Genomic DNA, 17,376 nt, shown 5'->3' on the forward strand with positions numbered 1-17,376 from the left:
ACACTTTGTGCTTAATATTTACACAATATTCATGAAGTTAAGGACACCATGTCCTTAATATTTACACAACACCCATGTCTAACACAGGAATATTTTCGTCCGGACAGGTAAAGATTTATTAAGCACTAGCTAAAAAATAAATATATTTTAAATAGTGACTAAAAAGTAAAGACATCTCTAAAAAATAATTATTTTAAATATTATGCTTGAACTTTTCGTGTTGTAGCAAAATAATGGCTATTTTTCAATGACTTTGTAAATGCTGGCTATTTTTAAATGATCAGCGTGAAAATTGGCTAGCCCGTGTTATTTTTACGATTATTATGGATCATGCAGACATCATAAACACGCCTCATGATTTTGAATTATTTACTTTCCTAAACACTAATATTTCTTGTTCTTTTTATCTCGTCTGAAGTTATAATCTGCACAATAAAAAGGAATTCTTAAAGACACATCGTACATACTTCTAAAAAGTAAAATGCTTAGCAGGCACACATTCAAATTTCAAACTGAAGAGGTAAGTTGTATTACCGTTTTAGTAAGATGTACAATATTTCAAGATAGAGAAACCATATGGTAAAATTTTCTCAACTAAAATATTCAAGGGACAAATACGAAGAAATAATACAAGTGAAATTGAAGTAGGCCTTCTTTTATGGTAAAATCTTCTTTTTCTTTGTTGGCTTTGCCATTGAATTCCTTAGCATAAAAAGGGTAAAACCTCTGCAAAATCTTTTTATCTCACTGTCGGGTGCCTACACGTCTTTGGCTGCAACAGTGCCCTGTGAAAAGGAACACATAACTCAAACAACACTTCATTATTACAAAGCATTTAAGCCCAGTCCCCACAGAACCCTCTCCCCCCGTCTTTGGCCACCCCCACGTTGTTATTCCTCTCTCTTCATGTGCTCATCATCGACTTATCATGTGACTATACCCCTTCTTTGGCGGCCCCCTTACTACTACTTTCTTCTCTTTCCTTTTTGTGTTCTCACTTTCTCTTCTATGCTTTCACTAATCATTAGCTCCTCCTAACTTCCCTATCTATTGTTCCATCCATTGTCCACTACTTAGTTTAAAAAAAGATACAATCTTTCATCGATTTTTCAGCACCCCATTTTGATTCTTTGAGTTATATAGACTGTGAGTGTCATATTTGTCTATGTGAGCTGATGAAAAATGGGCTGTTTACAGTCCAAATTCAAAACTGCAAATGTTCAGTCCCCTGATAAAGAACCTTCTCAGCCTGACTCTAAAACAGATCTTGGTACCCCTTTCTCTTTATTTCACTTAATTTATTGCATATTTACATTGCTCTTGTACTGTGTGTTCTTGGTGTATGTGGGGGCTGGGGGAAGAGCCTTCTACTTGCTGGTTTTTGAGTTCTTATTGATTGCATGTTGAATCTTTGATCTGGGTTTAACTTAGTCTTTCTCCCCCCCCCCCCCTCCCTTTCTGTTTTGAAAAAGAAAAAGTCCCCCCTTTTTTGTTATTTTCCATCTGTCTCTTATTAACTGTACTAATTTTTCTGTTTAGTTAACTTGTAGTGGGAGTTCTGAATGCATGAATCTTGTGGAATATTCATTGTGTGTCAACTTGTATGCTGCCTCTTTTTCCATTCACTGATTTTTAGCCAAGATTTATCCTTTTCTTTTGCCATATTTATTTCTGTATAGGGTTTCTGATTATACTGAAAATTGATGTGGTTATCACTCGTTTCTGCTTTTTGTATCCTTAAACAAGCAGGTAAGCCAGGACAGGGCAAGTATATGTATCTGAGCTAAGATTCTCACTTTTAAGTAGATGTGCAAAAATTTCGATGTAATTGTGGCGGTTCATAACTTTAGCTTTAATCAATCTCTTGTTTAATTTGCCTGTGTTGACAATGAAGCTAATGGAGATCAAGTAGACCAAGATCAAGTGCCTGCATTCAAGGAATTTAGTCTTGCCGAACTCCGAGCAGCAACGAATGGCTTTAGCAGTGAATTAATAGTTTCTGAAAGTGGTGAGAAAGCTCCCAACGTTGTCTACAGAGGGAAGCTTCGGAGCAACAGGATAGTTGCCATCAAACGCTTCTCCAGGCAGTCATGGCCTGACGCTCAACAGTTTGTGGTAAATCTGGTTATAAGTCAACAGAATATATTGTTTTTTTGGTCCTTTTAGCCGTCATCATTGTTGAGCAAGAAATATTTGGATTTGAAACCTGAACTCTAATTTCGATATGACTTCATGGACACACACTTATTGGTTACTGAACAGCATCTATAATAGTCGTCCACTATAGCTTTCATTGTTTTGTTGCTTTAGTATGTCGTCGCTAACGTTACTTAAGCTGGACACTGTGAGTACGTGATCTCATTTGGTTTTCCAGTTTCAACAGACACAGTTAATACCATGATACAATTAAGTTTGTAAGCTAATGTATATGTATGTAAGTTTCAAGTAAGCGGTAGATATCCAAATATCAGAATATCTTTGCTGTGCTATCAGTTGTGTCCACAACCTCTTAATCTTGTCCTACTCATACTGCAGGCAGAGGCAGCTGGAGTTGGCAAGGTTCGGCATAAGAGATTAGTGAATCTGATTGGATGTTGTGCTGAGGGAGATGAGCGCCTATTGGTTGCAGAATACATGCCTAATGATACTCTCTCAAAGCATCTCTTCCACTGTATGGTTTAGCCTTTTGCCTGTTCTTGATTCTAACACTATTAAATGCTGAACGGCAAAGAAAGCATCTTTTCTCTATTGTCTTACAAGATAATGCTGAATTTAATTTCAGATCTGCAAGTATTTTTATATTAATCGCTAAACTTTCAGGTCTCTTATTAGCATGCATGTCTTTTGATGGTGCAGGGGAGAAACAACCTTTGCCTTGGGAGATGCGAGTAAGAGTTGCATACTATATTGCACAGGCTCTGGATCATTGCAATGATGAAAACAGAAAGATATATCATGATTTGAATGCTTACAGAGTTCTTTTTGATGAGGTATCCAAACTTAAAATCAGGAGTCTTTCAATTCATTTTTTCTTAAATTTTTAAGGAACCGGATGCCATTATTTCTTGTGCAAGTAGGTGGGCAGGAAGTAATCATTTGTTTGTTCTAATGTATGGTATCCACATCTTACACAATTTATTTAATTTTTGCTCCAGTAAGCATATACCTAAGATTTTAGGTTGACAGCAATGGCGGTGAGGCCCCCGAAAATGAAATTTTAGCTGCATAGCAGCTAAGACTTCTCAGTGGTGACTGTTAAAGCTCAAAGTGAGATAAGTTGTTGGATAACTAGTCATTACCACGAATTTAGCATTACAAGTTTGGGGAGTTTTTATATGAAACTGGAGGCCATCTTCTAAATGTCAAGTGATTGCTTGCAAGAGCTGTATGTTAGTTGTTCTGGACCTCCCTTCTTATAACCCGAAGAGTGATCGATCTTGATTCTTAGGTTATAATAGAGAAATATGGTTGAGTATTTCTGTGAAGTATATCACAGGCCTATCTTGTTTTCTCAGTTGCTTTGTTTCAAACCACAGGTTTCGCGCAAATATCACATCTCCCTATCTCTGTGGTTTTGCAAATGTCACTGTACCGTCAGTTTTGGGTGGTCTGTTCTTGAATTTGCTTAATTTAATTGATATTTCAGGAAGGTGACCCTCGATTATCTAGTTTTGGTCTTATGAAAAACAGCAGAGATGGAAAGAGCTATAGCACCAATCTTGCTTATACGCCTCCTGAGTTTTTGCGCACAGGTATACACACCACATTATAGATGGATGAACTGGCAGTCATTTAAAAATGCGTTGAGATTCTTGATTACAGAGAGAACCAATTACATAAAAGTATAAGCATTATCTGATACTTATCAAAAGAATCTACTTTACTTTATCAAAAAAAAAAAAAGATACTTATCAAAAGAAGCATAAGAATTCTCTTGTGTCTTGGCAGTTGTGCTGTGATGAGAGATTAAAAACAGTAAAATGATAATATTAACCATCATCATCCTATGCGGAAAAACACATTAACCCTCATCATAGTAAACAAACTTCTGTTTTGTTTAAAAAGTAAGCACATTTTTGAAGTATACATTGTATACTGATTGTCGTATGTCAAAGTAAACATCCAACACGAACTAATCCTTGCATTACAAATCTCTATATTATAATCCTTGTATTACTTATCTTGCATAAGTTGTCTTTATACCGAAAGACCCCTAAGTGTGTTTGTTCTCAAGGTATTGCTCTATGGGGATGGGCTATACTTGTACTTGATTTTCATGGAAAGGAGCAAAATGTTAGAAACAGTAGAGGATTGCAAATAGTTAAACAAGAGTAATGCAGGTCCAATAAGGAGAAGGAAATCTATGAATCTTGAACTAAACTCCTTTAAGTGAATTCCAAAAGAATGAGGTTCATTAGTTAAGCCGTATATCGCCCCCAAGGCTTTGGTCTAGTGGTAAAAGCGCCACTTGTGATGTGTGGGTTAGGCGCTCGTTATGAGTTCAAACTTCAAACCCTAGCCCATTATCCACCAAGTTTCGGACCGCGCGCCTCTTGCCCTCGGAGATTTCTCGGTTATTAAAAAAAGTAGGACGTATATGGTATATCTAGTGGGAGATCTATCTAGTTCTCACTTAGACAATTATCTCTTCTTGAGTATATGAAATAGAGGTTCCAATGTGAAGATTTGCTGAAAATAGTATGCCACTACCTAGTTGTGGGTGTTTTGGCAAAATAATTAAAATTTGTTGAAGTATTTGAATTTTAGAAATTTAGTTTACCAGAGAGATGATGCATACTGACAAAAAAGAGAAGAAGAGATGATGAACTGCATTTATCCTTGCCTTCTCTGCTTAGATGGAATACTTTTTTGAGCCAGTCCAATGATATTCAGGCTCGTATATTAACTAGTTTTATTATCGTGCACAATGCCACAATTAGATGCAGTTTTGGATGTAATTTCATAATATAGTCAAATTATCTCATTTACCCATATTTGAAGTGAAATCCTTTAGTTTCAAAACATTGGGACAGTGTTCAGTTCCTCACCTTGTTTTCTCCTTTCCTTTTCTCTTTCTTTTCCTATTTAATATCTACGTTCAGTTCCTTAACTTTTTTTCTCCTTTCCTTTCCTTTTTGTTTCCCCTTAATTTCTATTTGTAGGCCGGGTAATCGCAGAAAGTGTGATGTACAGCTATGGGACTGTTCTGCTGGACCTGTTAAGTGGAAAGCATATTCCTCCAAGCCATGTAATGTACTCTGACATATAAATCCTTCAAAATTTCTGCACCATTTGGCTCATCGTTTATAGTTGCTTACTTATTGAATCTAAAATCTCTCAATGATGCCGGAAACTATAATTAAAGCTGTTTCACTCTTGCATGCATTGTCTCACTGGTTCTTGGACTTTGCTCTCTTTCCAGGCACTAGACTTAATTAGGGGTAAAAATGTGTTGTTATTGATGGATTCATCCTTGGAAGGACAATATGCCGATGAAGATGCAACAGCATTGGTTGAACTTGCCTCAAAATGTCTCCAGTACGAGGCTAGGGATCGACCTGATATCAAGTTCATTCTTAATGCAGTGGAGCCCCTTCAGAAGCAGAAGGAGGTATTTGTAAAACATCTTTGATCCTGATGCATTATTCCATGTATTTCTGATGGATTGACCTAGGTTCTAGGATCTGAAAAATATTTCTGCACATTGTTATCTTAGGTCGCCTCACATGTTCTGATGGATCTAACAAAAACTCCAGTGGTGCTTCCAACCATGCTCTCTCCTCTTGGAAAGGCTTGTGCGAGGATAGACCTCACTGCTGTTCATGAAATCTTGCTTAAAACAGGTTATAAAGATGAGGAGGGTGCTGAAAATGAGGTGAGCTCATCCGTTGTTACTTTTTATTCCGATGTAAATGGTGCTTGTAAATCATTGAACTTGATGCAGAAAGATCATGGGGGTATTATCTACAATAAGAAAAACACTAATTATCCTCTATGACCATTTAATATGTTTCTTTCCTCATAACTTTCTTTTATTTTCTCATGTTGGTCTCTGTTTTTTTGTGTTCTCAAGTTTAAGCATTTATCAATCATTAAAAAGTTTAGCGATTTATCTGAAAGACAATCTTACCTAGTACTTCTGGTGGAGATTTGACATAATTGATTCTACCTAAATTTTTGTAAAGCTCTCATTCCAAGAATGGACCCAACAAGTTCAAGATATGTTAAATACCAAAAAATTTGGGGATATAGCTTTCCGGGACAAGGACTTCAAGAGTGCAGTTGACTATTATTCTAAGGTAATCTGCTCCTTTGTTTGCTCATATTTTATTAAATTCGTTTGGTGTTTGCTCCTTTGTTTAATCGGTCTTTCTCTAGTGAGGCTCTAATCTTGGGGATTTTTGTCCCACTTTCCCTTGGCATTAAGAAGTCGCTTATATTTGGATATGCATGCGGATGGCATTCTGATGCCCATCTTTTCCTGCTTACGAAGAAAGATGGCAGTAATATTATGTTATAAAGATCTCAAACTCCTCATAAGAGCTTCTAGGATTTCTCTAGATATGGGATCCACAGCTACTTAAGGCTACGACAGCCTGAAAGTTTCTTTGGTCTGCATTATGGGCTCTGTGTATTTCGCATTTTGAGATAATTGGAGACGAAATGATAGAATTGCGGCATTTTTAGCTTGGAATTGGGGCATATCTGAAACAAAGAAAGGAGAGTAGCTCTATATCTCATTGTTGCGTAATGATCATGAACAGTTTCTTATTTTCTTGAGAAAGGAAACTCTCGTACTGTATGTAGCCGAAACCTGAAGGAAGCCATGTACAATAATGAACAGGGTCTTCAGGTTTCTGCCATCATTAAAGATTAGGCATGTAACGGTTGGTCTTAGGGCTTTAAGTCCGAAAAGATCTGCAAGTTTCTTGGAGCAAATGGGAAATGCAGGGTGGGGATTGGTGTTTGAAAATGTATTTATTATCTAAAACCTGCTAAATGTGTAACTTTTGAAGTATGAGATATCCACTCAGATGTTCTATCATTTCCTTACTACGTTGAGCAGCATGAGAGTCGTACAAGTTCGAGACTTCCCCACTTCACCCCCTTAATTTCAAAGAATAATACTTGTCTTATCATGAATCACTTGATGTTCTTGTTCGAGACTTCTTTTTTCATTATAAAAAAATGTTTTATATTATTCTATTATTTATCATGTTATGCTCATAATTATGTGTACTCCTAACTTTGCCTAGTTTATTTTTTCCCAACAGTTAGTATCGATGATGTCTGTTCCTTCCGGCACTGTTTTCGTGAGGCGGGCCCTTTCCTACATGATGATAGGCCAACCAGAACTCGCTCTAAGGGACGCTATGCAAGCGCAGGTTTGCTTGCCCGAGTGGCCTACTGCATTCTATATGCAGGCTCTTGCCCTATCCAAACTTGGGATGGAAACTGATGCACAAGACATGCTCAATGATGGAGCCTCCTTTGAAGCAAAGAAGCTAAACAGTTGGCGCAACTGATTCTGGCACGCTAGGGCCTAGGTGAATCTAGAACGTCTCATCTGTTATCGAAGCTGGAGGTAGCTATAGTAAAAATGAGAGAGGATACTAAAGAACCAAAGGTGATGTAGTGTTTTTGGGGTTATATTTATCTCAGCCCCCACTCTTTTGTAGCCAATACAGTTCCATACAGAAAATGTATAAAGTACTCTGGTGAAAACCCCTCAGTAGTTTAGTTTGCGATGAATGCCAGTTCTTAGTTTTGGAACTTATCAAGAGTTCTTTCAATGTCATGTTTGGGTAAACATTACTGCCAAGGTCTGGTTTGCTATTTACAGTTATTTTACCAGTTGATCATATTATGCAGATTATAGTGATCGTATAGTTGAGTCCAAAATTTAGACATTGTTGAATTGAGTCGAAATCTTAACGCGTACCTAAAAGGTTGACGTGTGATCCATGTAGTATTTGCTCAAATCTCAATATACCTCTCCAATAAGAGGCAGATTGAAGATTGAAAAATTTGACATTTGAGTTACTGGGTTTGAAATGGGGGTATTATCCCTTTTAGCCCGCATCCGAAACTATTTACATTTGGTAGCTGAAAATATATAAGATTTGTATAATTTTTGTATATAACATACAGAATATGTATATATACAAAAAAATATATAAATTTTATATATTTTCCGGCTATTATTTTTACAGTGGCTATACAATATCATTTTTCCATCGAAATGTGTATTTAGTAGATAGTAGATTTCTTAACACATGCCAAAGCAATTGGGTTCGGCTAAAATTCTAGCTAATACTATACATCCATCCCTGACTCCAATTTGCTAGTACATACTGAAGGATGTTCTGTAATTAGAGGTCAATAATACAACAGCGAGTCCTGGGTTTTTAAAAAAAAGACAAAATTTATCGCAAACCAAAAAGAAAAGGGCACAATGAACCTTGAGGGCTAAAACAAACACGCCTATGCTCGATAGTCGATAGTATTCCTGAAGTCCAGTGAGGGAAATTAAAGCACGTACTGATCGAAGAATCTATATATATATATATATATAATCCAGGGACATTAGCCCGTGGCATATCTCTTTAATAAGGAATGTTATTTATCTTTTTAATCATTTTTTTTGCTCTTTTTCATTTTCAGCATATAATGTAAATACATACAAACAACAAACAGTTGCAAGGGCAAATCAAGAGTTGCAACGGATGGCTTTACGATGGGTTCTTAAATAATTGAAGCCAATTAATGTCAGGTTCCTAGAATGCGGTTGAAAGTGGACGATTAATTCTTCGGCTCATTCATATATTTTCGATCTCCATAAAGAAGCTTCGTCTCCTCTCTTTGCATGCGTATTCAGAATACGGTATTCTGTCCATTATTTTTCATTTTATTTTATTTTATTTTGCAATGCACTTTCAACCTTTTTACTAAAATTAAAGTTATTTTCCAGTAATATAATAGGTTCATGACACGATGTTAAATCTGTGGCCAAAGGTCGAGCACCACCAAATATTACTGTATCATCATCATCAAGTTATTGTTTGCATTAGTTTATTTTTAAAATTCATGTTTTTTTTTTCTGTTTTAAGCAATTTAAAATGTTTAGCGTATGCGTGCAGTCAATTCGTCATCTTTTTCTTTGTCTTCTGTTTATGAATTATGTTTATTCTTTTAATTATGTTTTTCCTTTCCGGGTTATCATTTTTGCCTTGCTTAAATGACAAAATATGCTTTGTGAACTTGAACTGCTTTTGAGAATAACAACGAGATTGAAGAACTCAGATTTTGGTAAAATAATGGTAAACCCACCTTCTCGTAATCATGTTATTTCTTATGTGTTCATTTGATCTTAGTGCTGTAAACCACAACAACTCGTAGGTATTTATTCTTAATTTATTAATATATTAAACAATAAAAATTAGTATAAGGCATGAACACTATATACAGTACAGTGATTTAATTCACTTTTTTAATCCAAATTATTTATGAACTAAAATACTTTTTTCCTGCGACTTTTGATACTTTTAACATTAAAAAGACTTTCGAAACTGCTCTAATGTTTGATACAAGATTAGAAAAAATCATAAAGAATACATATTTGAAAATTTGAGTCTATCGCTGAATTAATATTGGTTGCCGAATACTGTACTGTGGCAATATTTAGTATTTGAGTTCTGTTGTTTAATTTTTCCCTCTGTGAATAATTGCTCTCTTTTATTTGTTTGCTCTACTTTTCATTGATTTTTGCAAAAGCAGAACATACATATCGTTTTTAAAAGTACCTTGTACAAAATACATATCTTATTTGAAACATACATATTCGTTGTAAAATTTTGCAAGATGGTTTCAGTTTACATCCTTCATTTATATAACTACTGTACCAATTTTTCGTATTATTGTTTGAAAAGTATCAGCTGATCAGAACGTACAAAGGGCTTGCCGGGTGAACGACATTCTATTGTACTACTAACACTAGCTGTACTAGAGTAGTCAGAGCCGGATCCAGAATTTTGGCATGATGGATGCACTATTAAGAAGTGATGAATCCAGAACAACAAGATTGACATAAGATTTGAACTCACAGTGTAATACCCCTTATTAAAATAAGTGCATTTACCTAATTACTATAAAAGCAAATTAAAAAAAAGTACAAGTGGGCCTTAGCCCATCAAAAACGTAAATAGCATTAGGGAAAGGGAAATAGGTTAAAGAGATTTGGGGAAAAAGTTTTAACCAGCCACTTTTGGAGACCAAAAAACTTAATGTGAGACTGGTGCCCTCTTTCGAGTGAAGGAACACGGGGAGTACTCAACGCAGATTCATACAAAGGACGGAAAAAAAAATTATGAAGAAAGAAAAGAACAATAGGAAAAAAGATGGGAAGAACCAAAGATTTAAAAAGCTATGAAGATCATCTTTTCAAGAAGCTTTCACAAGCCTTCTCTGGCAATTAGAGGAGACGTGATTGAAGGGAGTTTGAAAAAGGAATTTTGGCAGCAAGATCGTAAGGATATGTCTTGTCTTTCTTTCTTATTCCCATGTACTTGTGTAGCGATTAGGGTCAAATAACTGAATATGTAACCATTTATCCTGTTCTTATATGGCTTGGACCATTCACCAAATAGAATTTGGCTATAGGTTTCGAGATATCAAATGTTGCCAATGGATAGGCAATCATCTCCCAACAAATGAATGCGACAAAGGTAGTATACAATGCCAATAAAAGGTCCATTGTGTTACTAATGGGGGGCTTTCATACCGGTAAGATGTGTAATAAAGTCCATTACGAAAAATTTGTACCGGTCCATTACTATAGGAATAGAAGATTACAAAGATACTTATCTCCATGAAAAAGGAAGATTGAGACCTTGATGTATATAATGGATAGACATTAGAAGCATAAGCAACAGAAAAGGGCTCCAGAGTCCTCTTGCACCTAGAAGATGGTAGGGAACAAAGAAGTATCCTTAATAAAGTCCCCAAGGTTGATTTCAGAGGATCCTTAATTGTTTTTGGTAATATACTAACAACATTACGAGCTATAGGATATTTTATGGAGAGGTCTATGGAACAAGCAACTTATAGACTAGAGAACATGGTGAATGCATGAAATGATACCATATTATTTGGGATGCCAACAAGAGCGGCACAACTAATTTAGTGACGATTTCAGTAAAGTATTTATGAATTAATTCCTTCTTGACAGTTTGTAATGTGAACTTGCTTTCTAGATAGTTTAAATAATTAATTTAGACGATGATGTACCAACATAAGTCATTCTCAGCTTGACATGCAACATCTCAAGTTTAGATGTTGGTGAAGAATGGCAAACCTTCTATACGAGAAGTTAACCCCACACTTGATGAATCTAATATATTCTGTGGCAGTTGAACTTGGCCAAAAAAAAAGAAAAATATTAAATATAGAAATTAAAATATGGGCATAATAGGCATTCAAACAAGAATTTTATGAAAGAAAGGCATGACTTGAAACCTTTCGGCAGGGATCTGAATATAGGTCAAGGAGTTGGAAATTAAGAACAACTTGAGATCTTAAGCATACGCTTTTGTGCTCCAAATATATGAGAAAACTGTATTGAACATGTGTATACAGCTTTTCAGGTATGAATTGGGAGTAGGAATACCCTAGTTTACCCGATTGTACTTGATGCGGTCTATTTGACATATTGATGGGTAGAAATATATTATCTTCCTACTGAACCCAGTCTTATCTTTAAAGAGGGGTCAAAGTTCTAGAGATTGATAAAGTTATCTCTTTTATGAAAGGTCAATGATTATGGAAGAAAAGTTGTTTAAGTCTCATAGCTATGTTAAGGGGCACCGAAGAAGAAATACTTAGTTTTGAAAAAAAAAAGTGTCCAACATTGAAGTAATTTTCTAATATATTCGTGAGCCAGGACTACCTCCAGTACATGAAACAGACTTTGGTAATGATTTACAACCTAACACGCAACTAATATTGATACCACCATATCGTATGACACCATCATAGTTAAAGCAACAATTACAAGACTTGCTAGATAAGGGTTTTGTCAGATGAATGTATCCCCTAGGGTGCACAAGTATTGTTCGTAAAGAAGAAAGATAGATCTTTAAGATGTAGATCGATTAAAAGCAGTTGGATAAGGAAATAGTAACCGTAAGTACTCATCACCCCATATAGATGACTTGCTTAATCAGTTACTTAGAATCAAATAGAAGGATATTCCTAAGACAATATTCCGAACTTAGTACGATTAGGAGTTTCTTGTTACAATGCTCTAACTGCATTCTTAGACTTAATGATAGGGTGTTCACCCGTTTCTGCATAGATATGTCATACTATTTATCGATGATGATCTGGTATATTCTCGTAACCACGAAGAACACTGTGATCACACCCAAAAAATTGTGTTACAGAAATTGAAGGATAATCAGTTTTGTGCCAAGTTCTTAAGTGTGAGGTTTCGCTAGACTTAGTGGCATTCTTTGGGAATATGTGTCTAAAAATGAGATTGTGGTGGATCCTAAAAAGATAGAAGCAGTTTAAAAATAGATAAGACCCACTACTCCTACAAATGTTTGAAGCTTTTTAGGCTTGGCAGGCTATTACAGGTAGTTATGCAGGATTATTCCAAAATAACCGTGACACCACTAACCAAGTTAACGCAGGAAAATGCAAAGTACCAGTGGATGGAGGAATGTGACAAGAGCTTTCATAAACTCAAAACATGTTTGACAACCATATCAGTATTAGACTTACCATCAAGTTCTAGAGGACTCACGACATCTTATGTTGCTTCAAGAGTGGGATTAGAACGTATTCTTATGAAAATGATCGTGTTATAGCTAATACTTTAAGATAATTGAAGAAGCACAGAAAAACTATCCTACTCATGATTTGGAGTTGGTTGCATTGATTTTGGCATTAAAGGTGTTAGGCATTACTAATACTGGAAACATATGAAATTTATACTGACCACAAGAGCTTGAAGTATATTTTTTTAGCAGATCTCAATTTTCGGCATCTCAGTGGATGGAATTGCTCAATGACTATGTTTTTTCCCCTTTTTTCCATTTGGTATCATCATAGAAAGCCTAATGTTGTGGCTGATTCATTGAACCAAAAAAAAATATGGGTAGTTTGGCACATAAATTCTGCTAGAAAGACCTTTGGCTAAAAATATGTAGAGACTAAAGTGTACATATATTAAATTTAGTACTGAAGAATTTAGAGACATTGTTGGCTTGTATTAAAGCTAAGTCTTCACTAATATAGAATATTATGTCTACTAAATATGAAGATGAGCGATTATGTAAATATCGAGATGGCGTCCTAGCTAGTTAAAAATAATAATAATAAGGATATGACTACTGATATTCAGTGTATTCTTTGACTAGGTAACCGACTATGTGTACCAAATATAGATGGGTTAATAAGAGTTATTCTTGAGGAGCTCATAACTCTAGATACACTGTACATTCGGGGTCCAATAAGATGTACCATGACTAGAAGAAATTATAATTGTGAGAAAAAAAAAAATCTTTAACTTGTTTTTGACTATTTGACTTCTTAGAATGTCAAGGCCAACATTTGCGACTTGGAGGGCCGCTATAACAACTCGAGATCCAAAGTATAAATGTAATAGAATTATAGTGAATTTTATGACATAACTACCTCAAACAATTAGAGGTTATAACTATACTTGGAAAAGTGTAAATTGGTTACATGGTAGGCACACTTCTTGCTAGTCAAACTTTCCTTACAATAAGATATACATCAATGAAAATTGTCCGATTCCATGGGGTTATATTGTCCACTGTTTCTGATAGAAAATCGCAATTTACTTTATGCTTTTGAAAATCTTTCCAAGAAGTATCAGGTACACGAGGGGATCCTTATAATGCACTTTATCCGTTGGCAGACGGTAATTTGGACGTACTATATAGATCTTGGGGAGACAAGGTGGGTTGCTCTGATGGTAAGCACCATCCACTTCCAACCAAGAGGTTATGGGTTCGAGTCACACCACGAGCAATGTGGGAGTTCTTGGAGGGAAGGATGCTGAGGATCTATTCGAAACAGCCTCTCTACCCCAGGGTAAGGGTAAGGTCTGCGTACACACTACCCTCCTCAGACCCCACTAGTGGGATTATAATGAGTTGTTGTTCTTGTTGTATACAGATCTTGGGGAATACTTTGAGAGCTTGCATTCTTTATTTTTGGGATAGTTGCGATGCTTATCTACCTTTTTACCCGAGTTTATTTATAACAAGAACTTGTAGTGAAGCATGCAAAGGGATCCATATAAAACCTTGTACATAAGGCGGTATTCTCTTATTGGAATATTTTAAGTTGGTGACTCTAAGGTATACTTATAGAAAAAATATATTAGGACTAGACTTGGTATAAGAAATGATTGATAAGTTCAACTGATTCAGACAAAGATTGCTCACATCACAAAGCAAACAAAACTCTTGTGCAGACTAGAGAAAAATAAACTTAGAGTTTATATTTAGAGTCCAATTGATCCTACGAGCCTTCCCTATGAAAGGGGTGGTGAAAACCGGAAAAAGAGGGTAGACAAATCCAGGATTTATAAGCTTATACGAGATACTTGACCAAGTGGGAGCTACGGAGTATCGTTTGGCACTTCCTCCTTAATTATCTTTTATTCATCAAACATTTCATTTCTCTATGTTAAGAAATATATATCAAATTCCTCTTAAGCACATGATACACCGACTATATTGCTTGATCAAAAGTTATAATATGAGGAGGAGCCAATGACTATTATCTATAAGCATGTAAGAAAGTTATGGTAAAAAAAAATTATATTCGTGAAAGTCTTGAAGAGATTACCTAGGAAATCGAAAAAAGCTACGCCATGTATGAACTTTATTTAAATTCGGGGACCGAATTTCATAAGGAGAGGAGGATATAATACCTCTTATTAAAATAAGAGCATTTACCTAATTACTATAAAAGCAAATTAAAAGAAAAAGTACAAGTGGGCCTAAGCCCATCAGAAACGTAAATAGCATAAGGGGAAGGGAAATAGGTTAAAGAGATTTGGGGAAAAGGTTTTAACCAGCCACTTTTAGAGACCAAAAATCTTAATGTGAAATTGGTGCCTCTCTTTCGAGTGAAGGAACACAGGGAGTACTCAACACAGATTCATACAAAGGATGGAAAAAAAATTATAAAGAAAGAAAAGAACAATAGAAAGAAAGAAGGGAAGAACCAAAGATTTAAAAAGTTATGAAGATCATCTTTTCAAGAAGCTTTCACAAGCCTTCTTTGGCAATTAGAGGAGACGTGATTGAAGGGAGTTTGAAAAAGAAATTTTGGCAGCAAGATCGTAAGAATAAAGAACAAAGAGAAATTCTTGGCTCTTCTTCAGTAACGCCTAATGCAGGGGAACAAATATATAGAGAACCAAGATTTGAAAGGTAGTTCTCTAACTCATGACTATGAATTTGACTTTTGTATAATATGGGTAAGCTAAATTATGGATTAGTTGAATTTCTCATAGCACAGATAAATAAAATTTGACGAATTAAGTTTCAAATATGAACCCTAGAGGGTTTAGTATTCTAATCTAGTTATGAATTAGCATGCACAAGGAAATTAACACGAGGTCGATATGATGTGATTATAGATTGATTGAAAGGAGCCTCATGGAATACACGAGGTGGCAGACATGATATTTAGACATGAGTACTGTGAGTAGTAATCTTACCGCAATTTGTGTTTTCATAACCTGCATGGTTTATACCTTATTTTGAAAATAAAATGTATTACCGATTATTTGAAAATTGCATGTGGGATAATTCCTTTACTTAATATGGTACCGAACAGTTTACTTGAGATGTTTATCAATTAATCTAAATATTTTTACCGTTACTAGATATGTTTTACCGTTACTTGAGATGTTATAGTTATTTGAGTTAATCTCACTGTTACTAGACATATTTTACTGTTACTTGAGACATGATTATCATTACTGAAATAAAATTATAAGATTTGATAAGAAATAATATGTGCTTTATTATTTTGAAAATGCTTTTGTACGAGTATTTACTGTTTACAAGAAAGAGTATAAATGGGAGGAGACTTTGAAGGATCCCGTAGCTAACGACGGGTTCGTTAGACCTGGTGCACCTTGTATTTATCGATTACCGAGTACAGTTATAGCCCTCGCTAGTGGGAAGGTAGAACTAGCATACAGTTACAGTTTTCCCTCGAGTAGGGACCTACCGTTAAAGTTGACTCCTTTTACGAAGGAGTCCACATAGTGATACAGATTACATGATCCTTTCTTGGAAACCTCTTAAACATAAAGAATTGATATGACACACTGCTTACCGAGTTTATTACCGAATTGTTAAATTAATTTTTTTGTTATATGAAACACATGGTGAGAGTGATTATTGTTTATTATCTATGAAAAAGGGCATTTATTCATGATATTTTCTGATTACTACACAAACATGTTTTCTGACTTGTCCCCTATTAAAAATGGTTGTGGTTAAATATTATTACTCACTGAGCTAGCGATTCACTCCCCGCTATTATTTTTACAGAGACAGCAGTAGACACAGGTGAGGATTCCGTTAATTAGAGTACACGAGTTGACAGTTCCTGGTGAGCCCCGCATTTACTCGCGTGGGCAAAAATTGTTATTTATTTGTTATAGTCTCTTTCTTGAAACTCTTAGAGTCTCTCCATAGTCATTTTCATGAGTGTCATAAGTATTCTTTTATTGATATAGACTTGTGACTCGTATTAGACTTTCCTATCGTATACTTGGAGATGAAGTTACTATTATTGTGTTGGAAAAACTTCGTGGATGAGGATTATAACTTGTTTGGTCGATATAGCTTGGTTGTGTTGTTGATTTCTAAGAGATTTATTTTTGGATAGTCCTAAAACAGGGGAAACTCTATCCAATTTTCTGTAAATTACCGATGAGGCTTACTTGGGGGCACTTGCTCCTGAGCGCCGGTCATGATCCTGAATTGGGTCGTGACACACAACCTCACCTAGAGAGGCACACTCAATAACTATCACATCATATAATACTTTGAGAATGAGTGCACACACATATATTTAAATATTTTTTGAAAAAATATAACATTACTATACACGATTTAGGGCGGAGAGCATAGGTTCACGTGCCCCATAGAACCCCTTAGATACGCCCCTGAGAGTAGTTTAGTAGCGCCTTTTGAATCGTGATCTCATTCTTTAAAATTATCTAATTTGTTAATTTGAAATTTTGGGTTTAATCTTAAAGCTAGCTCGATTGAGAAAAAAATTTAAACCTTGATTTTACGTTTGATTTTAGGAACT

The 17,376-nt window shown here is 35.4% G+C and overlaps 1 protein-coding gene across 1 annotated transcript; it reads left to right on the top strand.

Annotated features, from left to right (window-relative positions):
• The first annotated feature begins 770 nt into the window (after positions 1-770).
• On the top strand, positions 771-7,862 carry LOC104230046 (serine/threonine-protein kinase BSK2-like). The gene is made up of 10 exons (XM_009782785.2): positions 771-1,270; positions 1,895-2,115; positions 2,536-2,671; positions 2,857-2,990; positions 3,647-3,752; positions 5,163-5,248; positions 5,423-5,611; positions 5,717-5,875; positions 6,186-6,299; positions 7,275-7,862. The coding sequence occupies exons 1-10, from the start codon at positions 1,183-1,185 to the stop codon at positions 7,524-7,526; spliced, it is 1,485 nt and encodes a 494-aa protein (XP_009781087.1). The 5' UTR covers positions 771-1,182; the 3' UTR covers positions 7,527-7,862.
• Positions 7,863-17,376: the final 9,514 nt, after the last annotated feature.

This window comes from Nicotiana sylvestris, chromosome 1 (genome assembly GCF_000393655.2).
Source record: "Nicotiana sylvestris chromosome 1, ASM39365v2, whole genome shotgun sequence".
Classification (NCBI taxonomy): Eukaryota; Viridiplantae; Streptophyta; class Magnoliopsida; order Solanales; family Solanaceae; genus Nicotiana; species Nicotiana sylvestris.

Coding starts and splice junctions, on each gene's coding strand:
- LOC104230046 (XM_009782785.2), top strand. CDS start 1,183: ATGGGCTGTTTACAGTCCAAATTCAAAACTGCAAATGTTCAGTCCCCT. Junction 2,672..2,856: donor CTCAAAGCATCTCTTCCACT/GTATGGTTTAGC, acceptor TTGATGGTGCAG/GGGAGAAACAACCTTTGCCT. Junction 5,612..5,716: donor CCCTTCAGAAGCAGAAGGAG/GTATTTGTAAAA, acceptor TTGTTATCTTAG/GTCGCCTCACATGTTCTGAT.